General features: G+C 38.3%; 1 protein-coding gene across 6 annotated transcripts in view; it reads left to right on the top strand.

Annotated features, from left to right (window-relative positions):
- STAT3 (signal transducer and activator of transcription 3) overlaps positions 1 to 15944 on the top strand; it is a 64376-nt gene that overhangs the window by 32669 nt on the left and 15763 nt on the right. For 4 of the 6 annotated variants that reach the window (XM_049858896.1, XM_049858894.1, XM_049858895.1 and 1 more), the window contains exons 2-11: positions 13 to 163; positions 985 to 1129; positions 1746 to 1844; positions 8264 to 8359; positions 8510 to 8591; positions 8780 to 8874; positions 9044 to 9195; positions 11557 to 11715; positions 11859 to 11951; positions 12779 to 12838. In XM_049858896.1, the coding sequence (XP_049714853.1) occupies positions 36 to 163; positions 985 to 1129; positions 1746 to 1844; positions 8264 to 8359; positions 8510 to 8591; positions 8780 to 8874; positions 9044 to 9195; positions 11557 to 11715; positions 11859 to 11951; positions 12779 to 12838 (1109 nt within the window). In that variant the 5' untranslated portion in view covers positions 13 to 35. The remainder of the gene's footprint in view (positions 1 to 12; positions 164 to 984; positions 1130 to 1745; positions 1845 to 8263; positions 8360 to 8509; positions 8592 to 8779; positions 8875 to 9043; positions 9196 to 11556; positions 11716 to 11858; positions 11952 to 12778; positions 12839 to 15944) is intronic. The other 2 variants (XM_049858893.1, XM_049858892.1) reach the window with 2 other exon arrangements.

Genomic DNA, 15944 nt, shown 5'->3' with positions numbered 1-15944 from the left:
GTTGGTTTACAGTTGGGACCCCGAATTCCAGCAGGATGGCCCAATGGAATCAGCTACAGCAGCTCGACACACGGTACCTGGAGCAGTTACATCAGCTGTACAGTGACAGCTTCCCGATGGAGCTAAGGCAGTTTCTGGCCCCTTGGATTGAGAGTCAAGATTGGTAAGTCCTTTTTGAGAAACTCCCTAAATTGTTAGGTTATGGTTTGAGACGTGTTTGCTCTAGCTTCACTCTGCTAGCTATTTCATCAAAAACTTGCAGATGGGGTGATGGAATAGGAGAGAGAAGATACAGAAGTTGTTTTAGCCTTGTAAAACATTTTCTATATTAAAAGAACATATGGCAGCACCTCTTAGGACATGGTAGAAATATTTTTGATTTGAGTGAGAATACTGTCACAGGTAGAAGTTTGGATCCACACTTGTGATTGGCCTTTCATTAAAGGAAAGAGACACAGGGTAAGAGAAATAGACTCTGTTCTAGAGAAGATAATGGCATGGTAATCTAAGAGCTATTTCCTTCACTTTAATGGATTCAGGTCCATTTACAAAATTTTGGTTTAATTCAGGCCTATGTTAATATGTCCTAGTTTCTTCTGAGTACGTTCCCTGATTTGGTGAGGGGCAAGGGAGGTGATTCAGAGATGTTGGAGATAGGCTATCCGAGCCTGGGATTGCTTATTGGCTACTAATAATCTGACCAAGATGACCAAGGATTTAAAGCAAAACAATAGATCTATTCACGTCACTCAAGTATTTTGTAAGTATAGTCTGTGGAAGTGATCTGTAATATCTGGAGTAATTGTCAAAAAAAAAAAAAAAATTAATTGTATTTATTGTTCCTGAGTGAGATGAATCTCTGAAATGATGAGTGAGTTGTAGTATCATGTTTGCCTTGGTTTCTCTCTCCTTCTCCATGGTGGTTTCTGTACGTGTGTATATGTAGGTTTCAGCATCACCCTTTATTGTTCTCCCTTTTCCTAGGGCATATGCTGCCAGCAAAGAATCACATGCCACTTTGGTATTTCATAATCTCTTGGGTGAGATTGACCAGCAGTATAGCCGCTTTCTACAAGAGTCAAATGTTCTCTATCAGCACAACCTTCGAAGAATCAAGCAGTTCCTTCAGGTATTAGTGAGAAATGGAGTAGAAGGAGAAAGCAAACCTGGAGAGTAGGGTTTTATCTTTCTCTCCTCAGAGTGGTTCTTTTCTCATTTGGCTAAGTAATGAGAACAGACCTATGTTCTAGTTTTAATCAGAAGAGAAGTGATTAGCCCTCTCTCAAATCTCTGTATACTCAGCCTGGAGAATCATTACCTGAAATTCACAGGCCAGCTTCTCCTGCCACAGTTGAAGTAACAACATAATTGTAACCAGGTCCCCTCACAGGGAGATGACCCTTGCTTTTAAATGGTAAAAATTTGACCATAATTAGATATTCCTTGACAAAGTCAGTTGCCTCCCTATAATACCGGGATAACAGACTGTCCAAAGACTCCCACAGAAATAATATAGTTTATTATAACCCCCTTTTTCATCTCTTCTCCCCTTTAGTCCCCCCAGTGGTTTCAGCCAGGCTCTGAGGCCTATGTGTTCTATTGTTTCAGGTACTAAGTAACACTTTCCTCAACTTGGAAAAATAAAAATGATGAGGCAGTAATTCCTACTTAGATATTATCTTAAATATAGTATGTATCTCCTTATTTTACTGCTACTTTTCACTCTCTTTCTCTCCCACTTATAGAGCAGATATCTTGAGAAGCCAATGGAGATTGCTCGAATTGTGGCCCGGTGCCTGTGGGAAGAGTCCCGCCTCCTCCAAACTGCAGCCACTGCAGCCCAGGTGAGACCTGAACAGAAACAAAGCATTGTTGGCAATACGCTTTCCTTCTTGTGTACGAAGATACAGTTGCTCTTATATGGGCATTAGGATGCAAACTGTCCTCCAAGGTAGAAATGGGTGTTTGTGGGGTTTTCTTTGCATACAATGAAAATGACTTTTTTTCCCCTGAATATGTAATACATTCTCTTCGTCTGCCTCCCCCGCCTCTTTTTTTTAATGAAAACATTTTGGAAAATTACAGGGAAGAAAGTAAAACAAAATCTGAAACTCCACTTGACTTCCTCTCTTTATTACCTACTCCCAGGAAACCAACATTAATAGTCTGGTATATGCACTTTTCATACCTTTCTCCAGGCCCATATAAAGACAGAAAATATATGTATATGTTTATTATTACATCATGCAAATCCTTCTAAGTCAAATAGTGTAAAACTAACTCATTTTCTTTATTTGCTACATAATATTCAATGATGTAACGTTGCTATAATTTAATCATTTCCTTTTTGATGGACATTCATTCATTCTCCTTTTTCCATTACAAACACTACTACAATAAATCTCCCTATTATATCTTTATGTAGTTTTACTTTCATTTCTCTGGGATAGATTTCCAGGACTGGAATTGTTGGATCAAAGGGTATATATATTTCTAATTTTAGATAGTTCCAGATTGCTTTCCCCAAAGGCTGTAACAGTTTGCGTTTCCAACAGAAGGACATAATAACACATTTGCTTCTTGGGAGCCACCTTGGAGATGGTTTGGGGTTGAGTCATTCAGGTTCATGTGCATTTCCCCTTTGTGGTCTAGTTTGAGCAGAACCTCACTGAGCTAGAGACGCAGTTTGCTTAGGGAATAGAGTTAACATGACACTAAATGGCCCATTAGGGGAACAATTCCATGTCACTGTTTCATCATTTATATTGATATATGACAGACATAGCTGTATCTATTGTAACATCTAAAACATACCTATTATACATGGTATATGTTATGTGTTGTCGTTTGCCGTTGAGTTGATTCTGACTCATAATGACCCTGTGTGGCAGTAGAACTGTCCCATAGGGCTTCCTAGGCTGTAATCTTCATGGGAGCAGATCGTTAGGTCTTTTCGCCTTCGGAGCCACTGGTGGGTTTGAACCACCAACCTTTCAGTTAGCAGCCAAGCACTTAACCATTGTGCTACCAGGGTTACTTGTAGTATTATATATAAGGTATATATGTATATAAATTATTTCTCTTTCTCTCTTGCTACACACACACAAACACACACACATATACACACACAAATATTTATATATTCTACTGTGTGATAGTTATTATGACTCCATGCTTTAGAGGAGGTTGTGGTCTGGGAGAGAATGAAAATCAAACAACTTTATGTTTATCTTATAACCTGAGACTCTGCCAAACTCTTCTATTAGTTTCAGTAGTTTTCTGGAGGATTCCTTAGGGTTTTCTGTGTATAAGATCATGTCATCTGCAAATAGAGATAATTTTACTTCCTCCTTGCCAATCCGGATACCCTTTATTTCTTTGTCTAGCCTAATTGCTCTGGCTAGGACTTCTAGCACAATGTTGAATAAGAGCGGTGATAAAGGGTATCCTTGTCTGGTTCCCGTTCTCAAGGGAAATGCTTTCAGGCTCTCTCCATTTACAGTGATGTTGGCTGTTGGCTTTGTATAGATGCCCTTTATTATGTTGAGGAATTTTCCTTCAATTCCTATTTTGGTGAGAGTTTTTATCATAAATGGGTATTGGACTTTGTCAAATGCCTTTTCTGCATCAATTGATAAGATCATGTGGTTTTTGTCTTGTTTTATTTATATGGTGGATTACATTAATGGTTTTTCTAATATTAAACCAGCCTTGTATACCTGGCATAAATCCCACTTGGTCGTGGTGAATTATTTTTTTGATATGTTGTTGAATTCTATTGGCTAGAATTTTGTTGAGGATTTTTGCATCTATGTTCATGAGGGATATAGGGTCTGTAATTTTCTTTTTTTGTGATGTCTTTACCTGGTTTTGGTATCAGGGAGATGGTGGCTTCATAGAATGAGTTAGGGAGTATTCCATCATTTTCTATGCTTTGAAATACATTTAGTAGTAGTGGTGTTAACTCTTCTCTGAAAGTTTGGTAGAACTCTGCAGTATAGCCATCCGGGCCAGGGCTTTTTTTTGTTTGGAGAAAATCAAACAACTTTATAATACAATAAATATTAATTGTTAAAATACACCAAAGAAAAGGAGGGAAAAACTTAAATAGATCAATGACCATAAAAATACATAGAAAATATATTTTTAATAAATTGTACACCCTGCCACTCCCTGAAAAATAAGCCAGCCAGCCCAGATGGTATAAAAGTTGTGTTCTAGCAAACTTTCCTGGCACAGATTGTTCCATTATTATCTAAAGTCTTCCACAGTATAGAAAAAAGATGATATGTCTCCACCTTATTTTATGAGGCTGGAATATCTTAATATAAAAACCTAAAAAAGACAGCGGAAGTCAAGAAAATAGTTAAGACTTTTGCATCCGTTATGATCTACAAAAGCATGATTTATGTTCTAGAAATGCAAGGATGGTTCAATATTAGGAATTCTATTAATGTTATTCATTAAGTGAATTTACAGAATGTCTATTTATAGATTGATAGATCTTCCTAGAAAATCAAAGAGAAACAATAAAGAAAACTCTCACAACCAACAAACGTTCAGAAAGGTGATTGTGTAGGACAGGGATATTTTTTAAGAATTGGTAGTTCTCCTATATAATCAGAAGTAACCTGCTAGAAGATGTCATGGAAGAAAAGATCAGATCCATAATAGTAAAAATAAATGTATGCAGTGTGTCTATATCATTGATATGTGTGAAAAAAAAGTCTGAAGGATAAATACCAAATCATTCAAGTTTTGTTATAGGAGACGTGTTTACTTTTTCTAAGGAGTTTTAATTTTTTTTATTATCCTATAGCCAAGGAAAATTTTTATTTTTAAAGACAAAAATGTAGCAGGAAGATAGAAGAAAGAGCATCTGAATCTAACTGAGGGAGTCAGGAAGTCATCACAGTGAAAAAAGGTAGTGTTTGAGCTGAGACTTAAGGTGGATTACAAGTACATCAGGCACGTGGTGAGGAGAGGATGGTCCAGGCAGGCAGAAGACCATACTTAAAGACAGAGAAACACATAAACACATATATTCTTGGGAGAAGTGCAGACAGTTTAGCACCCGGCTGGGCAGGAGAAAATAAGCTAGTCAGGGCCACATCATGGAGATCTTTTTAGTTAGTCCTCTGTAGCAACTGGGCCTTAGAAGAGCAGTTTACTACAAGGGCCATGGGGCCAGACTGCCTGTGTTTTGAACCCTAGCTCTGCCACTTGCTGTGTAACTTGGACAAACTCTTTATTCTCTCTATTCCTCCACCAAAAAACCAAACCCAGCGCCGTCAAGTCGATTCCGACTCATAGCGACCCTGTAGGACAGAGTAGAACTACCCTATAGAGTTTCCAAGGAGCACCTGGTGGATTCGATCTGCTGACCCTCTGGTTAGCAGCCATAGCACTTAACCACTATGCCACCAGGGTTTCCCTCTATTCCTCCAATGGGAATGAAAATAGTACCTTCTTTGTAGAATTAAATTAATTCATATGTGTAAAATACTTGGAAAAGCATATGACACATAAATGGAGATAAATGTTAACTGCTTTCTGCTGTTATCATCATCATCATCATTACTGTGGGAAATAGGCGCCCACTGAAGAATTTTAAGCAGAAAACTGATATGTTCAGATGTGGGCGAGTAGGTCGATAACACTGGTAACACTCACGATTTAAGACCCTGGAGACAGGGAGGTTGGCAAAAAGGCACTTGCCAGTGTATCACTAGGGTTTTCTGTTTTGGAGAACTTTTGTGTCTCATGGTGTTGCATAAGGTAAAAATATTTAAGTCATTTTGGGTAGAGGCTCCAACTTAACCATGGGAAGTAGAGAAGCAGGAGATGTCCCAAGGATATTTTCAATCATGTAGACCAGGAGTTGGCAAACTATGCCCATGGACCAAATCCAACTGGTTCACCTGTTTTTGTAAATGGAGTACTTTTGGAACACAGCCATCTCATTCACTTATGTATTGTCTGTGACTGCATTCACACTGCAGTGGCCGGGCTGAATGTCTGTAACAGAGACTGTAAGGCCTACGAAGCCTAAAATATTAAACACCAGGCCCTTACAGAAAGTTTGCCACCCCGATATAGAGCTACCAGTTGGATATTTGAGATTTCACCTAGGCTTCACTGTTATTTTCTCTGTTTATTTCGTCCGTCATGTTCTTAGTATCATGGGTAAAGCAGTAGGAGATAGGAAGATGAGTAGATGTGATATGATACCAAGGGGCTTCCAGTCTAGTTGGGCTATAGCTACACAAACACTCAAAGTGAGAAAAACATAGAGCAGGATGTGAGTAATGTTGTGTAGGGAAGTTGACTAAGATTTCACAGGAGAGCAAATGTTTGAACTGAGTTTAAAGGTGAATGAGCTTGGGTTTGCCTGGGTAGAAGAGCAGGCTAGGCTGAGTGAACAGTGTAGTGGGGAGGTAAAGTATAAAAACATGGTGTATGTGGGGAAAGAAGGGGGTAGTTTGAGGTGACCACAGCACAGGGAGGGAGAGTTTAAGTTGTTACCATATTATGCAAAAGGTTTTTCTGTGCCAGGTTGAGATGTGTATACCTAGGCATAGTGGGGAGCCCATCAAGTTTTTAGCAGAGGCGTTAGAGGCGAGTTTCTATGAGTTATTATTAAATTACATCTCTTTCCCCCTTTCAGTTCAGTAGCAATCAAAAAATAGACGTGAGAGTTGAAAACAGATAAAAATATAAGTTGTCATGTTGGTAAAGCTAGACTAGAAAGCATGATTTGGACTAGTAACCATAGAGGCTCTCTAATACCTGCCCCCAGAGTTGGATCTTGGAATAGAGAGAGATTGGGTCCACAGGGCAACACTTCCCCAACCATCCGTGTGGAGATTCAGAGACCATAGACTAATATCTATTGAACATGGAGAGATGGGTGTCTAGATAGAGCTGCTCCTAGAAACTAGGCTCTACTGCCCCAGCTATGTCCCAGGAAGCCGGGAGTGAGAGGAAGAGGCACCAGCTTATGTGCTGGATTCTTCTGGGAGACAGAGCCCAGAAGGCTCTGATCTGTATGTATACTGAGTCCTCTTCCCAATATCACCAGTCAGATGAGTCAGTCCCCCTGTGGGGAGAATAAATGGGTGGGGGCCACCTTTCCAAAACTTCCAAGGTAAGTTTATAGTCTGTAGGCTTGGATAGGGACTTTGAGGAAGTGGTGACCTCTAAAACTGGCATGTTCAGATCTTATTTTGGAGACTTCTGGTGGTATTGTAGAGAATGGGTTGGAATTGAGGGAGATTAGAGGGAAACAGATCAACTGTTGGGGCCTGAACTGAGCCACTGGCAATTGAGATGAATTTAAGAGACTATAGAGGATAGGGAAACCCTGGGGGCATAGTGGTTAAGTGCTACAGCTGATAACTGAAATGTCAGCAGTTTGAATCCACCAAGTGCTCCTTGGAAACTCAATGGGGCAGTTCTACTCTGTCCCGTACGGTCGCTATGAGTCAGAATCAACCTGTCAGCGATGGGTTGTAAAGGATAGAGCCCGGAGGATTTGATGACTCCAGTGAAAAGAAGAAATTGAAGATGAACGAGGATTCCTGGCTTTGAAAACTGGCTATTTAGTGTCTTTTCTGGACTCTCTTCTGTTCCATCGATGAGTGTTTCTAGCCTACGTCAGTGCTCTCACTGTCTTCATCACCACAGCTTTTATGTAGTCTCTTTTGTCAGAAGATGTCCTATTACTTTTCTTATACTTTTCGTCACCATTTTAAAATTTCATATGCTATTTGACTGTTCTGAGGTACCCCCCCCACCCCCAGAATTTCATCTGTGGGGTAAGATGGTTTTTATTATTCCACAGAAATGTTTTAGGCACCATATTTAATTAAGCATCGAACATCTGCTGTCATAAATTATTCTGGTATTTGAATGAGAATGTCTTGAAGGTAAGGACCATGTCTTAGCTCAGCTTGTGGTCTTCTAGTGCTATGTGTCGTCCCCAAAGGGTGGGTTTCTAATCTGACCTGTAGGTAAAAAGCCCATAACACAGGTAAAACTGTGTGAGAGCTTCCTTGGCCCATACAGACAGCACCTGGAGACACCGGGCTGCTGCTGCATCGTTGCCAGTTATAACTCCTGGCACTGCTGTCTTCCCCTCCTGATGGCAGCAGCATCTCAAGCCAAACAGGAAGGGCAGGTAGGGTGAGATGAAGACTAGACAAAGGTATTTTGCTCACTGTATTTCATATGTTCACATGTGTGTTAACTCTCTGTTTGGCAGCAAGGGGGCCAGGCCAACCACCCTACAGCTGCTGTGGTGACAGAGAAGCAGCAGATGCTGGAGCAGCACTTACAGGATGTTCGGAAGAGGGTTCAGGTGAGGCCATCCTGGGTGGGGCAGGAAGCCTTTTCTTGGGAATAGTGGATGTGGGTCCTGTTTCATTTAATTCTTCTCAGAAACTTTTTTCCCCTTTCCCCAGGGAAATCTTTTTTACTTCTATTTTTTTGTTTGTTTTGTTTTGAACAGGATCTAGAACAGAAAATGAAAGTGGTAGAGAACCTCCAGGATGACTTTGATTTCAACTATAAAACCCTCAAGAGTCAAGGAGGCAAGTGAATATTAGAGACCTTAAAATCTCCTGTAGAAAGTGAGTTTGTGTTACTTGAGTTTAAAGACTTGTTTTGTCTTGACTGCGTGTTCAGACTTTAGAGGGGACGGGGCTACTGTGTTTCAGGGAGTCTAGTTATTATGGACAGGAGTATTCCCTAGGTCAAGGAATTTTCCCTTCCTCCACAGACATGCAAGATCTGAATGGAAACAACCAGTCAGTGACCAGGCAGAAGATGCAGCAGCTTGAACAGATGCTTACAGCGCTGGACCAGATGCGAAGAGTAAGAGCACTGGGCAGCTACCCCTGTGTGTTGCGCTTACCTGCTGGTATTGGCATCGTGGCAGCACCTACCTGGTTTCTGTTACGTTCCTTTTTTGGAACTGACTAAAGAATGTGGTTAGAGACAGTCTAAGGAAGTGTTTTCTGACTTTGTTTTGGCTTTTAACCAGAGCATTGTGAGTGAGTTGGCTGGGCTTTTGTCAGCAATGGAGTACGTGCAGAAAACTCTCACGGATGAAGAGCTGGCTGACTGGAAGAGGAGGCAACAGATTGCTTGCATTGGAGGCCCTCCCAACATCTGCCTAGATCGCCTAGAAAACTGGTAAAAGATGAAGGAGAAGCTTTTTTTTTTTCCATTCTTTCTAGAAAGCTGAGCTAAAATATGGTCATAACTGCAGGCCAAAAGATTTGGTACTATATCTCAAAGGTAGGGACTTTTACATACTCAAATTTAGTCTAAGAGTTAAAGCTTTTAGTTTATTTGGACAATTTTTTTATAAATAAAAATTTATATATAGTATTAACATATAATTATAAACATAATATTTATATATTACTATTTTAAATACATTTCTAACAATTTATTTAATTATTTAAATAAAGTTTTGTGGCTTAACTGTATTTAATGCGCAGATTATTTTATTTATTTTAATTACCTAAAACGATACCTGAACTTTGTAAAGTTAATAAAGAGAAGAAAACGTTCTAAAATCTAGTCATTCAGAGATACCTACAGGAAAAATTTTGATAACGATCATTCTAGATATCTGTCATTGTATATAAAAGCATAAAGATATGAATCTCTACTTCACATCAGTGTAACAATTTTTTTAAATTTTATTTTGTTGTTATCGAGAACATACACAGCAAAACATACACCAATTGAGCAGTTCCTACATGTCCAATTCAGTGACATTGATTACATTCTTCAAGTTTTGCAACCATTCTCACCCCTCTTTTCTGAGTTGTTTCTCCCCTGTTAACATAAACTCACTGCCCCCTAAGGCTCTTATCTCGTCTTTTGAGTTGCTGTTGTCAGTTTGATCCCATATACATAGTTCTTAAAAGAGCATAATGCTTAAAAGCAGACTTTTTTTTACTAGTTAAGCTAAACTATTGTATTGTTTCGTTTTAAGAAGACTTCAAGGGATATTTTTGGTTTAAGGTTTAAAGATTATCTCAGGGCGGTAGTTTCAGGGGTTCATCCAGCCTCATGTGGCTCCAGAAAGTCTGCAGTCCGTGAGAATTTGAAATTCCTTTCTGCATTTCCTCCCTTTTAACCAGGATTCTTCTATAGAATCTTTGATCAAAATGTTCAGTAATGGTAGCCGGGCACCACTCAGTTCTTCTGGCCTCATGGCAAAGTAGGCAGTTGCCATACATTCCATTTCCTCCTCCTACTCCTGACTCTCTTCCTTCCTCTGTTGCTCCAGGTGAATAGAGACCAATTGTTGTGCCTTGAATGGCCACTTGCAAGCTTTTAAGACCCCAGGCACTATGCAATGAACTAGGAGGTAGGACAGAAGCACTGAGCCCATTATTAGGCCAGTTAACTGGGATGTCCCATGAAACCATGACCCTAAACCTCCAAATCAAGGAACCAAGTCCCATGAGGTTTTTGGTTGTACATAACGAGTCTTCACATGCTCTTCTGTAATCTACTCTTTCTATAACCTATCATTAAACAGCAGACCTTTATTGAGCACCCTTGATGTGTCTACTGCACCAACTTAAATTAGAAAAAACTTGACGTGAAGGGGAACCCAGATACATGGAGCATGAAATTGGGAATTTAAGACATCTCTACATGAGAATACCTGTTTGTTCATATCCTCACTAACTTTAAGCCTTATCGATTTACTGAAAACATTTTTAAATGTCTCCTGGTGAGGAAACAAAAAAGCAAGCTCTAAGAATCAGAGGATGTGAGTGTCAGATGGGAGACAGGGAACTCAGAAATCCCCGCAGTTGTCTGTTCTCTTCTCCTTCTCCTTCCACCTCCTGTCTTTGAGGTCTTTCAGTCTTTATTAAATTAGTGGTAGGCCATCAGAGAGAGACACTAGTATTCTTTCTTCTTGGGAATAGACTTGATCAGTCTTTGTCTCCCTGTCCTTCCACTTTCTATATGCATGTTAGCAATATGTTGAAATATAATTTCATGACTCTTGAAGATTGACGTTAAAAGGGCTCATAGGAATCATGCAGTTTAATCCCTTCTCTTCACGTAAGGGGACACTAAGGCCCATGATGGTGAAGGGACCTGGCCAAACATGCACAGATAGTGAGAAGCAGAGCTGGCTCAAACCCAAGTCTTTCAGGCTATCTGATCTCCTGTGTTTACCCAGTCCTTACATTTTGATTCATGGATGAGTTGGGATGAGGAAATTGAATGCCAAACTCCACATTTCATGTTCTCCATATCTCGGTTCTAGTGCTTGTCACTTTCCAGTGATAACTCCATTCATGCCTCCTACTGGTGGAAGTTTTGACATTTCCTGTCTGCCTAGCCCCCTCTTAGAAATTTACATTTTTAGGGAGGGCCTATAAAAATGGCAATATAAATTCCTCTTTCATATGTTTCTTATGTTTAGTGGCATTTATACCTATGGTATTCCCTTCTGCTTTTCTAGCTCAGCAGGTACACTTACTCAGGCAACTGGTAACTTTCTTATTTTCTTCACAGGATAACCTCATTAGCAGAATCTCAACTTCAGACCCGCCAGCAAATTAAGAAACTGGAGGAGTTACAGCAAAAAGTTTCCTATAAAGGGGACCCCATTGTACAGCACCGGCCAATGCTGGAGGAGAGAATTGTAGAGCTGTTTAGAAACTTAATGAAAAGGTGATTTAGAATCCTTGTCCTTTTCCCTATCCAAAAAAAAAGAACCAGTCCTTAAATGAGAAACTGACTGTGTTCAGAGAACAGGACAGAGACTGATCCTCCTCAGTAGTGTGTGAACTGCCATCCTTCTCATTCCCTTCTAGTGCCTTCGTGGTTGAGCGGCAGCCCTGCATGCCCATGCACCCTGACCGGCCCTTGGTCATCAAGACTGGTGTCCAGTTTACTACTAAAGTCAGGTGGGTGACTGCACTACACTTCTGGAAAATATTGTGTTGAGGAACACTCCTAGGGCAGGGGCAGAGTTGGTGGCTAGGGTTTTTTTTTTTTCCTGGCATCACAGACAGTACTATTGTGGGCACGGCATATTAGTTGACAACATTTGATGTTGATGTCAAAAGCTAAAAGAATGGTAATCATTTTGAGGCTACCTGGACATATGTCTATGATTCTTGACCCAGAGTCTTAGGTCGTAGCTGCTGCTTCTGCCCTCCAAAAGAAGCAAAATAATGTTGGTTCCTTTCTGTTCATTGAGCCTATCTTTTTCTGAGGAATTAAAGGGAAAGAGTAAGGTTTCTTGATCTAGAACCTAAGAGAGCACAAGGAGGTAGCAGCGTGGAGTGTTACTTTCACACTCACTTCAGAACAGGTATGCTGGGGTTTGTCCTACTGCAGTGAGGTTTCCCTCTTCAGAAACTTCGTATGATATTGGGTTTAGGTTTAATGGAACATTAGCTGTAGAGCTTGTATTTCTGTAATATTTTTCATGAAATTGCTGTTATTATCGTTTTGTGAATCTCTCACAACTTTGCCCATGTTCTTAGTTCTTGGGCTTTTTTTTCAGCACCTTTTGGCCCAAAGGGGTAATACTCAATTTAAGATCAAAGATGGCCCTGGCTGGAGGAGGAATTTGGGATTATGATTTAGTAACCTCTTAGAAATGAAATTATACATGTTTTAATTTCTTCTACTATAAGCTGCTGGGGGAGCCTACTGACTTATATTTTAACAGGTTGTATATATTTTTTCTTTACTCAGAAACTTTTTTCTTCTTTTTTTGCAACAGGTTGTTGGTCAAGTTCCCTGAGTTAAATTATCAGCTTAAAATTAAAGTGTGCATTGACAAGTAAGTACTCCTAATCTTAACTCTTTTTTTTTCTTTCTTTCAAATAAGGGGCAGAGAAATGAGAACTTTGGCAGCTATCGTTTGAATTAATAGACTTTATCTCCATTCAGAGATCTTCATTATGTGAACAAAGCTTTTCAGAAGCCTTGCTGTGCACTTTCATTTACATGCCTGAACAGAACCACAAATCCATGCTACAGATTTGAGATTGTTGTTGTGACCTGCAGTCCTTTTCCTTTATTTGGTTTTTATTTGTAAGTGTAATTTGTGCACATTATATAAAACCGAGAATATACGGGAAAAGTAGATGATTTTTTTTCCCCCATACCTCATTATCTACAAGTCCGTCAGAGTTAACATTTTTAATCCCAGTTTCTTAACTGATAGGCATGCTTTTTACCACCTTGTATAGGTTGGGTTTGCTAGGTTAGAGCTTTAGAAGCCATTTATTTTCCCAAAGCATGGTGTTTGCAATTTGGTAAACTGCCCTCAAAGTATTTCCTGGTGGCCGCTGGTCATGACACTTTCCATTTGGTCACACTTTCTTTCCATTGACTACCAATAATATAGTTAAAACTTAAAGAATGAAGATTCCCATAAACCTGTATGTACTCATGTTTGACTTTTGTTGTGGTTTTTAATTTTGTTTTTGGGGTGGTGTTTAATTAGGTTATTTTTTTCATAACTTTACAACTATAATTTTAATATTAACTATTTACTATAATTATGAAATACATACTCAGATATAGTTTAGTCCTTTCTCCTTTCAACTAGCATTTCTATTTTTTATTTTATCTAAGGAAATAGGCTGATAGTTTTGTGGTTATATATTTAAAGATACTCATGTAGTATCATTTATGCAACTAAGAATGATGATGCAAAAAGAGTTAGATAAATTATGCTACAGCCATATGATGAAATATTATGTAGCCACTTAAAGTTATGATACATATGTATATTTAGTGACATAGAAAAGTACTTATGGTAAATATTAAGATGAAAAAAGCAGGTTATAACTCAGCTTGATCTATTTCTATTAAAAATTAAAATGAAAATTGTATTCATGTGTGAATAGTCATAGAAAAGAGGCTAGAAGTCTATGTATTAAGATATTGATGTTGAATATCACTGGGAGTGAGATTATGAGGATAATGGGTATGCTTTTGTTATGTATCCTTTTTTAGTTCTTTTTTATGATGTACGTATATTAATTTTAAGATCAAGATTTAAAGAATAGATTATAGTTAAAAAAAAGAAAATTGTTATTAGATTAATAACTATGACTGTACTTTAGAAAACTAAAACATCTCAAAATACTTTAAAATCAATCTTTACCAGAGCACTCACATGAGACTTTAGGAGTTCAGATGAACTGGGAGTGCAGTTTTTTTTGTTCTTTTACTTTTTATTGAAATATAGCATACATACAAGTCAAATTTTTATGGCTGTTGTTCTGTTCTGTCTACCATTAAATACTCCTTACTCCTACTATTTAAGAACTTAAGGGAAAGGTCCCGTTTTCCCTTCTTCTACTTATTGCCTCTTTAGTTGAAAGGAGAGACAGAAAAAAGGGGAAAATGCCTGGGTAACCTGCAATAGTCTCTTGATAGATTTCTAAATTCTCTGCTATACAGTGTTTTTCCTGTCTTGGGGGGACCCAAAAACTGGGTGCTGTCAAGTCGATTCTGACTCAACAACCCTATAGAACAGAGTAGAGCCACCTCATAGAGTTTCCAAGAAGTGCCTGGTGTATTTGAACTGCTGACCTTTTGGTTAGCAGCTGTAGCACTTAACCACTATGCTACCAGGGTTTCCTTTTAGGGAGTGGCTTCCTAATATTAAGGAGTCATTTAGTTTCCCAGCTCTGTTAAGGCAACTTATTTTTTAATCTATCAGACCCACGTTTTGTCCCTCTGAATATTTTCAAGCACATTTAAAGCATAATTTGTCAACACCAAAAGAATCCAAGCACTTCAAAATATGAAGGCAAAAAAAATTAAATATCTTGCATCATGGTAAACAAATAATGCAGTTGTAGGCAATTTTGAAAATAATGACTGATAAGAAATGGCCAAAGCTATATCTAGAGGAAAATTAATAGTCCTAAATGCTTTAATATTGAACAACAGGGAAAAATAAATAAGTATTCATTTAAAGAACCTAGAAAAGCAAAATAAACCTAAGGAAAGTGGGAAGAAGGCACTTATAAAGATCCAAATATAAGTGAATTATAAAGCACAAAAATAGTGTCTTTGTCCTACATTTAAATTGTAAAATTGATAAACCCAGAAACTTAGACTAGTGAAATAGACCTTGGGTGAGAGTAATGACAAAAGCAAATACAAATATACAAAACATAATGAAGCAGTATAAGCAGACGTAGGATAGATGAAGAAAATTGTAAGAATACTATGTAGCAACTTGTAAATCTTGATGAGATGGGTATTTTTTTTTTTTTTTTTGAAAAACAAATTTTCTAAAATTGACCAAAGGACAGTGTGTAGGAAGAGGTGGATTGCTTCCATATTCATTCTATTTAAGACTACCATTACCATATGGACAACATTTTACACATATAGCCAAGTTAAAAAAAAGGCTAATCTTACTTATGAATATAGATGTAAAGGTCCTAAGTAAAAGATTTGCGACTTTAATACTAGTGTATTAAAAAATAATAAACCACAACCAAGCAGGGTTTATTTCTAGAATGAAAGTCTAATTTATTGTTAGAAAATCTATTAACATATATCACTACAATAGGAACACCACATAACATCTTAGTCTATGTAATTCATGAATTTTATATAGTCACCACACATTCTTTATGAAAAACCATTCAATAAGAATAGAAGAAAATTTCCTTACTTGATAGAGGACCTCTCTCAGAGATAAATTGCAAACATATTTTGTGTTGAAACACCAAAGGCTTCCCATTAAAACTGGGAATAAGACTTGGCAACCATTCAACAGTGTTCTGATGGTTTCACCCGGAAATATGGAAGGAAGATAACCAACTGTGCTCTGCAAAGAATTACAGTTGTCTCTAAGAGGTGAAAAAATGATGTAAATTTATTAGAGAGTTTGAAAAGTTGATTGGAATACAAGA

This window comes from Elephas maximus, chromosome 19 (genome assembly GCF_024166365.1).
Source record: "Elephas maximus indicus isolate mEleMax1 chromosome 19, mEleMax1 primary haplotype, whole genome shotgun sequence".
NCBI classification, from domain to species: domain Eukaryota; kingdom Metazoa; phylum Chordata; class Mammalia; order Proboscidea; family Elephantidae; genus Elephas; species Elephas maximus.
Note: the sequence above shows the minus strand (reverse complement) of the source record. Positions and strands in the feature narration are given on the sequence as shown.